The 16520-nt window shown below is 34.4% G+C and overlaps 1 protein-coding gene across 7 annotated transcripts in view; it reads right to left on the bottom strand.

The window, feature by feature from the left end:
- Positions 1-16520, bottom strand: part of Ccser1 (coiled-coil serine rich protein 1) — a 1196027-nt gene that overhangs the window by 993384 nt on the left and 186123 nt on the right. For all 7 annotated transcript variants that reach the window (XM_031382065.1, XM_031382062.1, XM_031382066.1 and 4 more), the window contains exon 4: positions 1494-1587. In XM_031382065.1, coding sequence (XP_031237925.1) covers positions 1494-1587 — 94 coding nt within the window. The remainder of the gene's footprint in view (positions 1-1493; positions 1588-16520) is intronic.

The following is a 16520-nucleotide window of genomic DNA, read 5'->3' as shown; positions in this document are numbered from 1 at the left end:
GGGAGTCGTGGGGCCTGTGGCTCCCGGCTGGCTGCTCAGGTCTCAGAAACTCACCCGAGAGAAAATCTATTGAGCTTTAATATAAAAGTAACAATGCAAAAATTTTCTCTAAAAAACCTACAATTTTTGTCAATCAAATACCCAAATATGAATATGATTAGGTCATATAAAGTACATTAAATGAAATATTTTTTAAATTTAGAATTATAATATTTAATATGAATTCAAAGTATTACAATATTTGCTCTATTAGTTTATGTGATATGAATTTTACCCTCATATAGTTGTAAATGTGTATTTGAGGGTATGTCTTTGGCTGCTATTCACTATCAACATTCAAATTAACATTACAATATCAGCATTAATCTATGTTGTTAGGGTTGTTATAATTAAAATTTAGAATACCAAATCTAGACCACTAATACTTTAATTTATTTGAAAGTAAACAATGAAAAATAGGATGGTAGCCATTATATTGTTCCCCTTAAAACATAAAATATTAATGTTTTAAATTGTTAAGTATTTACCTGGCACATTTATTAAAAAACATTTTTGACAAGATGACCATTTTTACTATATTAATTCTACAATCGATGAGCATGGGAGATCTTTCCATCTCCTTACATCTTCAATTTCTTTCTTCAGAGACTTGAAGCTCTTGTCATACAGAACTTTCACTTGCTTGATTAGAGTTACGCCACGATATTTTATTTTATTTGTGATTATTCAGAAGAATGTTGTTTCCTTAATTTCTTTCTCAACCCATTTATTCTTTGTGCAGAGAAAGACTACTTATTTGTTTGAGGTTGTTGTATATCCAGCCACTTTGCTGAAGTTGTTTGTCAGCTGTAGGAGTTCTCTGGTAGAATTTTGGGGGTTGCATATGTATATACTATCATATCATTTTCTAATAGTGATATTTGACATTTTCTCTTCTGATTTGTATCCCTTTGACTTCCTTTTGTTGTTTAATTGCTCTAGCTAGAATTTTGAGTACTACATTGAATAAAAAGAGAAAGAGTAGGCAGCCTTGTCCCTGATTTTAGTGGAATTGCTTCAATTTTCTCTCCATTTATTTTGATACTGGCTGTTGGTTTGCTGAATATTACTTTTCTTAACAAAAGCAATCTACAGATTCAATGCAATCCCCCAACAAAATTCCAACTCAATTCTTCACAGGGACAGGAAGAGCAATTCTCAAATTCATCTGGAATAACAAAAAACCTGGAATAACAAAAACAATTCTCAACCACAAAAGAACTTCTGGAGTAATCACCATCCGTGACTTCAAGCTATACTACAGAGCAATAGTGATAACAAACTGCATGGCATTGGTACAGAGACTGACAGGTAGATCAATGGAATAGAATTGAAGACCTAGAAATAAACCCACACACCTTTATTCAGTGTCTAGATTACTATGAAAAGCTGTACTTAAATCTAATTACTTGTCTTTATGATCATGATGCTGTGGGCATGTTTTCAATCCTTACCTGGGGGTTGAAGATTCTGTTCCTCTAAAAATTCTAAATCAAGCATTAGATCATCTTCATCCAGTTCACAGGATCCCAAATGATTTAAGACATCCTGAAAGGAAAGGAAAACTGATCAATGAGAGAAATCACAGAGGAGTTAAGAGACAGGTGCAGGAGCCATGAAGCAAGGCACTGACTAAGAAAATCAGAGATAGACTCCTGTGACTTCTAATTCTAACCGTCCAATGAAATACTTTAAGAATTTTCTAACCTTTTAAACTTTTTCTATTGCTTGCTTCCCTTAGTTATTCTTGCATTTACAACTAATAACATACAGTTTTCAATTGTGCAGATATGCATATGAACCAAAGACAGGCAAAACTAAGAAACAACTATCCAGCATCAGAATAAAAGTGGTTGTTTTCACACAAAACAAAGCAGCAAAACCCACCCATTTTAACTGCCATAAAATGAGTGATGTTTGCATATTTTAAAAGCATATAAAATTCCATAAACACAGATGCCTGTAAATTAACCCTTCATTTTTTTCTTCTGTTTCTAGTTCTTGGTTACATTATCAGGGTGTTAAATAGGTTCTGTCTCATGAAGAAAACCTCAAATACAATTTTAATATTGGTTGATTAGTCCCATAACATTTCTGTCACTACATCAGCATATTTGCTGTCAGGTTGCTGGTATAAATTGAAGTGTTTGTAGTTGGAGTAAGTTAGTGATTTTTAAGTTATATTACCGAGTGATAAAATGAAAACTGCATGGTATCAGTACAAAGGCAGACACACAGATTCGTGGAATTGAATTGAAGACCCAGACATAATTCTTCATGCTTATAAATGACCAATTTTTTACATAGAAGTCAAAAATAAACACTTGAGAAGGGACACCATCTTCCACATATGGTGTTTGTCAAGATGGATGCCTGAATGTTAAACAACAAAAATAGATCCATATTCATGCACAGCAACTGCTACTACAATCCAAGCAAAGTTGTAGCCTACATAATGGGGAGAATAATTACATCTGAGGTATTTTTCTATAGGAACCTAGTCAAATAAGTAGCCAAAAATATTTTGAAGAGTGAACGAAATTTATTCCTAGCATATGACCAACTTTTAAATAATTCAAGAAAGAAAACTTTACGTTTTGAGCTTATAGAACATGTTGTGTACTGCATCCTTCCCTTCTGGTAGGAAACCCTCCACTAAAACACAATGCTCAGAGATTTTGTCATGAGCCAATACAGTGAGTGCTTTTGGTAGATGGTCCAAGATCACTCGCTCAACTACCTCAGAGACCAGAGCCCTTCTCAAAGATGAAAAAAGGGGGGGCGGAATTGGCCTGGTCATCAATATTGTAAGAAGTAAAATACCATCCATGAAGGGACTGTGCATGTGGTTTTATACAGGGTCTTTACATAGATAAGACCACCCAAGAGTACTTCTGATATAACGTCTATTGAGGAATAAGCTTCCTGATTCCAGTTCCCTGTAGTTCTCAAATCTCAAAGACACTGATGATTTTGAATCTTTTTTTTTTATTTTTTTATTTTTTATTGTTTATGTTTTATTGTTTACATACAATTTACATTTCAAATGTTTCACCTCTTCCCAGTTTCCCCTCCAAAAGTTCTACACTCCATCCCCCCTCTTCTTTGACTCTGAGAAGGTGCTTACCCACCACCCTTCCCACTCTCATCTACCTCACCCCCACCTCATTCCCTTTTCCTGAGTAATCAAGTCTCTACAGGATTAAGCACATCCTCTCCCACTGAGGCCAGACAAGGCAGTCCTCAGCTACATGTGTACTGGGGGGCCATAGACCAGAACATGCATGCTCTTTGGTTTGTGGTTTAGTCTCTGGGAGCTTCTAGGAGTCCTGGTCAGTTGATACTGTTGGTCTTCCTACGGGGTTTCAATCCTGCCCCTAACACTTCCACAGGAGTTCCTGACCTCAGTCCAATAGTTGGCTGTATCTGCATCTGTCTCAGTCAGCTGCTAGCAAAGCCTCTCAGAGGACAGCCATGCTAGGCTCCTGTCTGCAACCACAACATGGCATCTGTAATAGAGTCAAGGTTTGGTACCTACCCAGGAGATGGATCTCAAGTTGGGCCAGTCACTGAATGGCCTTTCCTTCAATCCCTGATCAATTTTTGTTCATGCATTTCTTTTAGAGATGAACAACTCTGGGTCAATAATTTACGAGGTAGGTTAATGGCAGCATCCACCCACTGGGGGGGGCTCTGTCTATCTACTGGAGATGGTTTCTTCAGGTATCACCTCTCCTCTGTTTGGCTAAGGTCATCCCCATTGAGTATTGAGAGCCTCTCACTTCCCTGGTTTTGGGGGATTTTCTAGATGTTCTCCCTGTTCCCCAACCCACAGCTACATATTTCCATTCATTCTCATGGCCCTCTGGGCTTTTCTCTAGACTCCTCTCATACCTGATCCTGATGAATGGGTGTAAAAAGAGATTAATTTTCTCAATAGAATACATTTACTACCACAATTGAGTTCTGGATCTTTCTAAACATGCAGGGAAGAAGGGTCTCAAGCCATTCTGTGTAGGAAATGAAAGTTACACACGTGGGTGACAGGAAAGAAAGAAATCCACCAGTCAATTAATGTTAATGACTGCATCTCAAACAAAAAGTGCACAATGGTGTGCTTCAGGCTTCTGATAAAACAAAACCAAAATCAGAATGAACCATGGCAGCTAAGTGATGACTAAGCAGCAACAGTCCCTCATCTCCTAGTAGGTGTAAATGAAAAATAACGAAGAAATAATGAGAAACCATGAATATTTAATAATGTTGATACAGAGCTCTATACATCTTAATAACAGGAACATTATTGTGTATTGCTAAGAACCAAACATAAAAAGAATCATTTTATACGAGGGCACTGCAGCATTGCACAAAATTAAAAGGCCGGATTGAACATCTTTAAAAAGGCATGAGGGCACCGGATAAGTAGAGTTCAATTATAAAATGAAAGTCTTAAATAATGGTCACAATTTTGCATTTATATTTTTTCTGAATATACAACAAATACAAATGACTAAATAAAAACTCATCAAAAACTAACACCAGCAGATTTATGACACGCTTTCAGTTACTAATAGAGAATGGTTATTAAGTACTGAAAAATACTAAACACAGACATAAATATTTCTCAAATACCAGGAAAATTAAAACTTTGACATCTAGAAAGTGCAACAGCAAGGAAACCAATGAGAAGAAATATAAATGGCCGGTTAACCTATGGCCCAGGTTCAGGGAAAACATCTCAATTTGTATTAGACGTTTAGTAAATACAGTATTGTTTTAAACTGTCACAGGATGTTGGTATCCTGCACAGAAACTTTTCAATTTCATAAAGTCACGTTTATCAGTTGTTAGCCATAATGCCTGTGTAATCAGAGGTCTGTTCAGCAAATCCTTTCCTGTGCAAATAAATTCAAGTATATTCTGTGCTTTCTCCTCAAAAAAAAAAAAATGTGTTATCATCACTTATGTTAAAGTGCTTATCTATTTGGAGTTGAGTTTTGTATAGAATGAGAGATAATGATGGAGTTTCCTTCTCTCATATGTATCTATCAAGTTTGACAAGTACCATTTGTTGAAGATGTTGCCTTTTCTCTGATGTGTATGGTTAGTTTGTTGGTCAAATCTTGTGTGGCTGTAGGAATGAGTTTGTGTGTAGGCCCTCATCTATTCTGCTGTCGAATGTGTGTGTTTTATACTAGTACAATACTATTTTTATTACTTGACTCTGTAATACAAGTTGAAATTTGGGATTATATTACCTCAAGCAGTGATTTTTATCATTCAGAATTAGTTTAGCCAACCTGGGTCTTTTGTCTTTCCAAATAAATTTGAAGGTTATTTTTAGTTTGTGTGAAGAATTATGCTATAATTGTGATGGGGCTCATTTAATTTGTGAACTGCTTCTGCTATAGTAGTCATGTTCACAATATTATCTGTACCAAATCATGAGCACGGAAAGCCATTCCATCTTCTGATATCTTCTATAATTTCTTTCTCTTCACTGTACAGCACTCTCACCTCAGTTAGATTTATTCTAAGACATTTGGGGGTTGGATTATATGGAATTGTTTTGATAATTTCTTTCTCAGTGTGTAGGTCTAGACAGAAATATAATATATGATTTAGGTTACCACTTCTGGGCATATACCCATATGATTTTATACCCTATTAAAGAAATAATACTAGCATATCATGTGTACTATTGATTTATTAACCCTTCCTCCTATTTTTCCATAAGAGACCCCAAGCTCCATCCACTGTTTGGCAGTGGGGTTCTGTATCTGTTTGAGTCAGCTGCTGGGTGGAGCCTCTCAGAGGACAATTTGCAAGCATAAAGGAGTATCATTAATAGTGATTAGTTAGGGATTGATACTTGCCCATACGATGGGTCTCTAGTTGGTTTGATTACTGGTTGGCCATTCTCTCAGTCTCTGCTCCATTGAACCACCAACCAAAGAACATACATGGAATGAATCTAAGTCTTCCTGATCATATGTATCAGATGTGCACCTTGGTCTAGATGTGGGTCCTGAACAACTGAGGCAGGGTCTATCCCTAAAGCTGTTGCCTGTACATGGGATATGTTCTTCTTACTGGGATGCCTTATTCAGTAGGAGAGAAGTGCCTACTCTCACAAAGACTTCAAGTGCCAGGGTTAGGGAGTAAAAGGGGAGCCCAACCTACTCAAGGAGAAGGGGATGGAGGGATGGGGGAAGGATTGTGGGAGAAGCTGGCTGGGAGAGGTGGAATAAATAGGATGTAGCATGAATAACTAAAAACATTTTTTAAAAAAAGGAAAAAAGCAAAATTATTAAATTCACAGGTAATGGGTAGAGAAGGAAATGATCATTCTAAATCAGAAAATTCTAACTTAGAAAGCTGCTACATGTTTCTCTCATATTTGGATGCTAGATACAAAATTTTAGATAGTTTTGTTAAAATTGAAATATGTAAGTATGTTTCGGAGGGGCCATGACCACCAGCAGATTACAAGGAACAGAAAATAAAACAAAAATAGCATGAAGAAAGGAATGAGAATAATGAAAAAAGAAGGGAGAGCAGGGTAGAGGAGCAGGAACAAGAAAGCATAACTAGCAATAAAGATCTTTCAAACACTTACAACTAGAATCCTAGTACTATAGAAAATTTCTAAAATATTTACATACATACAAATGTGAAAATAGTTAAAAGGTGGTTTGCAGGAATGACTCCATACTTAAGAGGAATTGCTGCTCTTGCAGTGGAGCAGGTTTGATTCTCAGCACCCATACATAGTGGTTCACAACCATTTTCAACTCAAGAGCATCCAACACCATCTTTGAGCCTCTGTAGATACCAGACATTCATATGGTATGTATGCAGGCAAAACATAGGTACACATAGTTTTTTTTTTATTTTAAGATTTGGAAAGAGTATAAATGGAGCTATAGTTAGAAAGAGTATAACATGGCAACATGGAAACAATGCATCTCACAGCCACCATAGAAGAACAAAGAAAAAGTACACTGGGAGGGATTGGTTACCTCCTTGTAAACTTTTGATCAGTTTAATCCTTCAAACTTTCCCAAAATAGTACAGGCTATTGTCATTGCTCTTAATTAATGTCCAGAATTCAGTGGTAGGACCCTATTGATAAAGACACCACACACTTTAATGAAAGAAAAGGGGTAATCATGATGTTACCAATATTAAGTTTTAATTTTTATTACTTAACTTTCATATTGCTGGTGCTAGTTTCACTATTGAGAAAGAAAAGATTTTTATAGGAATTCTGCAAGTTATAATAATGACTGGTCTATTGGGAGATGCATACTGGTGTTATAGTGGCATAAATATTATAGGAGTATCCAATCACTTTCTGCCTAGATTTAGGGCCTGCTGTTCAAGATAAAACTCATGCCTAGTGCCATTACCTTAGCCCCAAACCTGTGACTGGATATACCACTACAGGCTAAATTGTCATAGCACTAAATTACCACCTAAGTAATAGGGAGTTCTTTATATCCCCATATTAATGTATATCTCATCCATCATCAGACAACCTTCTTTGGCACCTACAAATGACCAGCATGTATAGAGCCAGATATTGTAGATGGCTCAGCCCTAAATGGGACATCTTCATCATCCATCCTCCCTACTCAGCCCAGGGATCATTGTAAAATTGGGGCAGGGGTAGAAATATTGTAAGAGTCAGAGGGAGTAAATGTTTACAACAAAACATCATTTTGTGGACATGACAACATCATTAGTCATGAATTCACAGTGCTGTGACTAAATGCACAAGTCCTGTATAAGATCAGTTCAGCTAAATTTCCTACATGGACAGATGTGATTAAAGAAAATGCATCCCTACTTGACAAGCTATTGGCAATTGATGGCTGTCAACACAGGACAAGTAAACATTTTTTACAGGCAAGCAGCCTCCCAAAGATTATTCATGCTACAGTAGGTGGTACTCAACCTATGTAGATAAAGGCATTAATAAGTGAGCTCAGTGTGTGTGTGCACGTTCAATATAAGCAAATGAAGTTCAGTGAGGAAAATGGTAGGAGATGTGTGAAAAGTTTGAGAAGGACTAGTGGGGAAATATGATCAAGATACATCATATATTATATATTAATATGTAATATATTATAGGTTATAACCTATAGGTTATGGTTATATGTTACATATTTGCTATACATTATATGTTATATGTGAAATTCTCAGTTTATAAAAAGTAAAAATGATGTTAATAGGAAGAAAATCCTTTGTTTCAATATAGATGAAAAAATGAAGAGATTTCATTAGGTACAATAAACCAGGTTCAAAACGATAGAGTCTCACTCATACACAGAATCAAATACCTAAGAATCACCAAGACAGAGAAGAAATGCATGGTTACCAGAGATTAAAGAAGTGTTTGAAATAAGCAAATGGTGGACAGGTTCTAAATATTATTTAGAAGAAATGAGTTTTGGAAGCCAGTGCTTGGTCATAATACTTAATCATAAAATGTACTTCAAAACTGCTGAGTATAAAATATCTTCACTACAGGAACACATGAGATTGCAGATGTTAATCAACTTCACCAAATATTCTCCAGAGTCCATACATATTACAATAGCACAGTACACACATAAATCTATGTAGCTTCTTTTAGTTAAATGTAGCATGTAATACAATCTCATTAAAAATAAAAATCACTTAAAGTAAATTGATATGCAATTGTTGGTTATTTACAAATTGGAAATAATCCTGCTTATACAAGACAAAGTATTATTTAAAAGCCATTAAATTTTGATTTAATGCATATTCCAGCTCTCTGCTATTCAAGATTTATGGGGAAAATTGAGAAGCCCTGATTATTTCCCTGAAAAGCAAATTACAAAATAATTCAAAAGACTAGTAAATTGGATACTAGTAAATCCAAACACAAGTATGTCTAAGAATATTCTAAGCAAACATTTCAAAATCTTGTAATACTAATTACTCTTATAATTTCACAAATCTTTTGATATCAGTAACTTACAATTTGTAATGAAATAAATCAAATATTCACTTACTAAGCTCTAGGGATGCAACAGTCTAACAGAAATGATTTCTTTCCTCTGACACCTTGCAGATAATTGTGTTCTAGAATGAAATTACTCTATCTATTAAAACAAGTAAAATAGGCATTAGCATTTGTTTGTAACAAGTGTAAATCTGTTCTCCAGAGCCTATGTCCTAGTGGCTAAAACAATGACGTTGAATTTAGGAAGCTACAAAGTTAAAGCACATGCTGTGCTTGCAGGGTTTGGATTCATCCATTCCACAAAGGCTTCTCACATGCAGTGTTAGTCTTGTTAGTTTTCCATTGTGATAAAGACAACAATTATGATCCTGCTAAAAACTAGGGAAACTAATACATACCACTACACAACAGTATTTCTTGAAAAGAAAAGAGTTGCATCAAGAGACTATCAAATCATTAGGTTGCCTACTATCAAGTCAAACTTAAAATATCTAAAAAGCAATATTTGGCATACTAGTCTAGACCTTAACAGATGCAATATGTAAATCACCTACAATGATTTAACTGTATTGATTCTATCAGTACTTGGCAGATTTCCCTCTTCAAATCTGAAAACTGTATATACATTTTTAATGTGAATGAAAATCACACATTATCCATTAAAATAATGTGCTGTCATATAAATGCATACAAAGAATGTAGTTGATTTGTGTGTATTTTTGTATGTAGGTGTAAAATAGTGAGGTAAATAAAATTAAGAGTACATGAATTATAAATTTTTCCTTATTTTCTGATTACAAGTAGAGAGTCCCAAGATTTAAGTGTTGAAGTACAGGAACTAGAGAGATGGCTCTGTGGTTGAGAGCACTTGTTTCTCTGTTCTCTTACACAGGAACTGGGTGTGGCTCCCATCACACAAACACACACACACACACACACATCAGCTTGCAGTGTATTGTAACACAAAAGTTTCAGAGGATCCAACTCCCCCTTACAGCTTTTGTAGAGACTGTACATACATGGTGCATAACATACATCAGGCAAAACATCCATATGCACAAAGTGAAAAATAAAAGGAGTAAAATGCAAAAGCAATGGCTAGTTGAAACACTAATTTTAGGTCATTTTAAACCACTATCTGAATTTCTCAACCTTTAAAAGTAAACTCTGATCATGATAGTTTTATTTTATAAAGTATAAAAATGTATTTTACAATGTATAAAAAGTAAGTAGGCTTTTGAGCATTGGACAAAATTGTTTCTTCTAAACATTGCACATACTTCGATATTAGGAGAAGCAAATATTCTCAGTACAACATGGACATAACTGGCAGCTACACTGTGACCTTGAAAACCCTTTGCCAATAACCACTCCAGTTAATCATTAGTCACTTACTGCTCCTAACAAGACATTCTCACAAGGTATTCACTTGGATTTATTCTACATACACACACATGCGCACACACACACACACACACACACACACACACACACACAATGCCAAAGGTATGTAAAAACAAAATGCAGCAGTACTAAATCCCTTTATTAAAACTCTACTTAATCTACCTTTCCTAAGATATTTTAAGGAGGTATATTAATTCATTACAAAAATATTATTCATATATTTTTTGCCCTTCTAATTAATGGATACCCTTACCCTAAATACCTATAAACTAAATATAAAATCACATCTACATTAATTTATTGTAAGACTCTTCCCATCACTAAAACAGATGTGGGACTTGCACTAATAACAGAAAAGTTAAAAACATTGATTTTTAAAAATAATCTCCCCTGAAATTTAGTATGTGCTGGATCCATAGAAACAGAAGAACACTCACTGGACAACATTAAATAAATCAGTTCACACAGGTATAATTTGTTGTTGCTTTTGAAAAAGTCCAGGTAAGGACATGACTTTCTTTCTCAGTTCTAAATCTGAGAAGACTGTTCTTGTGTTTTCAGAATCTCTACAGTATGTCTATTGTGTAAAAAGAGTCTCATTAACATAATAATTAACTTACAGTAAATATAAAAATACTTCATTTAATTATTTATAGTTGTATTCTATGAAAAACTGTTTAAATAAAAATCATTAATTTACTTTTTAGAGTTACATAATTTTAAAACTATGAAATATTTTAACAAAATATACTACTTATGCAAAGCATTCATATAATAAAGAGTATAAAATATTCTTAATCGCTACACTTATTCCACTTAAGCTGCCTTTGAACTTCTGAAGTATGCATTGATTTTTCTTCTAAAGCTTTACCTTAATTTAATTTTCACTATTTTTGATGCTAAAACTGTTCAAATTTTCCATCTTTTTAAAATTCCATTAGCTGAATTGGAGTCTGCCAAAGAGAACATCACATGTGTCCTTGCCAAAACCATGACATTGCCAAAGCATAACATTAACTATAAAACAAATCAATCATTAAGGATACAGACAGGAGTCACTGTAGATGATGGAAATAGGTAACTGTAAACGACTCTCTATAGTAAGGTCCAAGAGTGGGTCTGGGCTAATCTTTACATATAGAATACTGGACGGTGTGGAATTCAGATTAGTGCATAGCTTACTGATGTATACTTACAGTTCATCATGTTATTTCTGTAATAGGAATAAAATATTGCTAAAATGACACTTATTCTACCAATCCAGGTGTCAAGTATTAGGTTTTATAAATGTGATGTGTAATACTGACCCAGCCACTAAATCAGCTATGTAAAATAAAAACTAAAACTAAAAATAAACCTTAAACTTCCTAATGCTTTACAGTCTATCCAAGTCTAACACTAAAAAAGCTTTTAAATGGCTAGGAGTTTCCTGTTATTATAGGCTACCCAGAGTTAGATGACCTGCAGAGCCTAGTCACCAAGAGTGTCATATTTTTGACAGCTATCACAATACCAACAACAACATTGTTGAGCTCTCAGAATCATTTTCAGGTTCTGTCAGACTCTACAAAGACTCATAGAAGAAAAGAAATCAACAAGAATTGTGTCTGTGGCTTATTATAGATAAATGGTGCAGGTAGAGACACTGTTAAAAGAAGAAATGGCCAGGGCAAAATTATGGCAGATTCCAATGAGGTTTCCAATGTTATCAAGATGCATTGCCATATGGCATCGCATTGATTAACATATAATAAGTCAGTGTCACCAAGAAAAAATGTACATTCATTCTTCAATATTCAATTTTGCTAAGGCCACATCGCAGGCTGTGACTGGTTCTGCCTACACAGATGATTATTTCAACCTCAAAATTGATTTTCATTCTATCATCCAGAGGTTCTGATGTGTCACACCCACTCAAAACCAGTCAAGAATCTCTTCTCAGCCTAAGATCCAATGTACCTATCAATTTTTCCAAATCAAAGACAGTATGATGTTAAGACAACCAAAATACATATAACTTCTGTCAGAAAACATTTCTGGTTATCCTCTGTCTTGTTCCAAATCTCCCATATTGAATACTAATTCCAGTAATAAAAATAAGTGTATCCCTTACTAAGCAGCACATATTGAAGGCTTACCTAGGTTGAAGATCCAAGCAACAAAAGAGACAAACTGTTTACATGAGTCAAACAAGTAAGATGATTTCAGCAACTGTAACTATTAACGTTATTAAAAATCAATAGTTGTTTTAGGAAGCAGTGAGTTCATACAATGTTTCTCTGAGATGGGTGGTCTCTGTAAAGCTGTTACTTGGGCTTGGTAAAGGATAAGGAAAAAAGAGTTATGACATTATTGGGATGAACACCATCTAAACATAGAAATATCAGGTGCAGATTATTTAAAGTAAGTGTACTTGATGTATAAGTAAATACACAGAGAGGAGAGCCAGATGGTTTAAGCTCAGTGAGGACAAATAATGGTACAGGAGATAGACATGTGGACAACCTCATAAAATGCCTGTTAGTCAGGAAATAAGTTTAGGATCACTCTAATGTGACATGTACTCAGTTTTGGAAAATCACCCTATCTACTTTGGCAATAGTGTATACCCTAAAGATCTAGTGCCACAAAGGTAGACAGTGTGGTTTTCTGTCACACATAGCTACTCTGTCCCAAAGGCCTTATTTGCATATGGCACAATTACCCCTGTTATTTCCTTTCCTCCTTGTATTTGTAGAAGAAAGCTAGACTGGCTTGGTCAATATTCATTTGTCATCAATATCTCTCTCTGGGCCAGGCAAATGCCTTGTTAACAACTAATCTCTGCACTGCAGGAATGAATCCTCACTTCATTCCCTAGTTGCACTGCATTCTCTTTCAGACCACGTAAAGGGAGCACCATAAATTACAACTTGAATGGACTGAGAGGTCATTACAACAGTTGTGCTCCCTGAGCACTTCTCACCTAGAAACCAGAATTCTGATAACAGCTGCCAGTGATGATGTATGGTATGGGGCAATGATAACCTTCACTGCAAGGCTAGATCCAGGGTAATGGAAGTCTGAAATTAGTTAAAATGTTATCAGTAAGGATGATCAAAGTATATTTTCAAAGGAATTCTACAAAACACTAGAATAGCTAACTGAAATACCTATGGAGTTAAATAATTTAATGGATTGTATGCATAAAAGTAATATCAATTGAAGCTAAATGTGACTGTCCATGCATAATAAATAGGCAAATACTGCAAATGATTATTAATCTCTGTGAAGACATGGTGCTAATATGTAATTTTTAATGTAGAAATCATTACTAATAACATTGATTATATATTTTTAAATACTACATATTAAAAGCTATCAAAATTGGTGTTAGACTTTTTATTTAGTTTATTTTGATTTCTATGAAGGAAGAAGAATCCATTGCATGGTTTTCACAGTTCAGCTACATCAAACATTTGTCCTCTTTGAAAAATACTTGCTTAGCCATGAAAAGTGGATATTATAACATTGATGCTTTTGTTGTAGTTCTGAGTCTCTCCCCCATTTCTTATACCATGTCTCAAGGTTCCCTTCTTTTCATAGAAACTAAATGGCCAGAGCTTTATTTCAAAGATTTCCATCACAAATCTGAGTCATCAAGCAAGGAGTCACTCAGTGCTATGCTTCCATTTACTTCTCCATATATTCAAATATCTAATACTAATTCATCTTCTGGAAAACATTTCCATCCCTGATCTCAAAGACATGTAGAGAGTTGTTCAAAGTGTACCTTATATCATTACTTCATATGAAAGACTGATTTTTCCATGACTGCAGCTCTTCTTTAAAATGATCTTATATAGAAGAAAATTAATCTGTGTTAGACTTCACTGGGGTTACATTAAAATGAAAGGTGGATAAAACGGGAAAAGGTGAGTTCTGAGCCACTGTACAACAAAAGCCTTCACTGGATAGCTTCTGGATTCACATCAGATTTCATAGCAACATATTACTAATTCATGTTGAATTTGGGCTAATTCAGGTTGCCTATGTTTCTTAGGAATGAAGAAATCTTAATTCTTTTTATCTTTTATGTCATGTGCTAATGGTTTCTTTTATTTAAATTATATCTTATTGTTTTCTAGAATAAATTTGTATAGGCTTATATTCCTATCTTTTGGCAAGCCTCTATTTCTTTATTTATAAATGTTCACTATACTTTGTATGTAATTTCCTTAAGGAGACTTTAAAATGTATTTCAAGCATTAAGTGTTTAAAATTTTTTGTACATTTTGAATGATGCCTGTGAATGAGCACATGGCAGAAACTAAAAACATACACCTTTTTCAATGCTGTGAATCAACCCCGAAATCTTGAATTAAGTAAACAAGCATTTTAACAATGAGCTTTGTCAGAAAAATCTTAGAAATCCTAATTACACAATAAATTATGCTTCTTTAGAGGGGCTTTCTTATTATAAATTTATCAGGACAGGAATCCGTGTGTCAATTTAACTGCAAATGTCTTCTGAAAAATTACACTGTACTAGTTTGATAATAAAACTTAATTTTTAAATTAAGGTCCAGTTGATACTTTTACTAAATTATTTCTTGAGTAGTTTACTTATACAAGTCTCAGCTGCTAAGTCAAAATTGTTTTATTTAGCAGACTTGAGATATCACGGTTTAACACTACATGATCCCAAGCTGTCAGTGTTCAATGAGATTCGGTCAAATTGTAACTTTTAAAGTACACTAGAGACATAGGCAATAACTCCATATGGTAGCTACAAATCTTTAAACCTGCCCATCATCTGCCACGTAAGTGCAGGATGTACAATTTACTGTATCATCTTGCATGACCTGGCTTTGGATCATTTCTTTCTTGGAGTAAATTATTCTATCTACACCGTAGAAACTATACTTATGTAGATCACATTTGGTGGAAAAAAATATTCTGGAAGAAAATTGAAACGTGGTTTTAAAATTAGTTTCTTATTCTCATTAGCAAGTCAAGTACAAATTTTACTTCTATCACAGCTAAAATTCAGCAACCCACCCATGTGTAGAATACTAAGCAGAGGGCAGCTAAGGACCAGCAAACCCAGAGTTGTCTAAAACTGACATTGTTGCATTTAAATGATAGCATAAGAGTCTGAAAATATTGCTTAACAAACAGAACAAGCTAAGTAAACCTTTTACAACTATTTCTTTTACATTTTCTATACATATACAGCTTCTCTGTTGTCTATTTTCACTTATATTTCATTGATTTTTGAGTTCATATACATTGTATTGTGATATTTTATACTGTCTTATCCTGTGGTTCTAACTAGCTGGTGAACTCTCTCCTTCACAAATACGTTTCTACAAGTCCTATTATTACAATCTTATTTATATGTAACCTTCTCAAAAGAAAGCATGCATTATCTGATTATTTGGTTTAGTTCCATTTTTCAGATATTTTTTCTTCAACAAACAAGCAGTTTTTGAAGTGCCAGTAATTTCCCCTTGGATAACAATGTTACTTTATGTTTTCTTATTGCTCATATAAATCTTTGTTTTCATCAGAATGGTTTGAATTCAATTCACCTCTCATTTCTATATAGTTATACACATGTTGTACTCTCTGTATTATTGACTGATTATTTGGCATTTGTTCAGATTTTATATAGTTAATGAACTATTTTACTTATGATACTAAATTTCTGGTAAAAAAAAATAATCCACACTGACACAGAATAACCTGCCTGAAACTTAGTTTGAACAACATATCAATATTATTATATAAATGCAAATAATGTATATATGAAGTAGGTACCACTATCTAATCATCTTGCACTATTTCTAGGCTGTCAGCAAACCACAGTTTTCTGTGTTCTATAAGGAGGTTTTTATTAGATCATCTAGCTCATTTAATAACCTTTAATTATAACCATACCACTTTCCTATAATGACCATAGGTTTGCTGCACTTGGGGGGACATGGTTGTTGCAGCAACAAATGCTTTAAGGACTACACCCTAGTCCATAGCATGTACTGTCTCATTGTCAATGCATCTCTTTTTTTTTTTTTCATTGTAATAAGGCTGAATTTCAATG

This window comes from Mastomys coucha, unplaced genomic scaffold, assembly GCF_008632895.1.
Source record: "Mastomys coucha isolate ucsf_1 unplaced genomic scaffold, UCSF_Mcou_1 pScaffold20, whole genome shotgun sequence".
Lineage (NCBI taxonomy): Eukaryota > Metazoa > Chordata > Mammalia > Rodentia > Muridae > Mastomys > Mastomys coucha.
The sequence above is the reverse complement of the archived record's forward strand: the minus strand, read 5'-3'. Positions and strand labels throughout refer to the sequence as shown.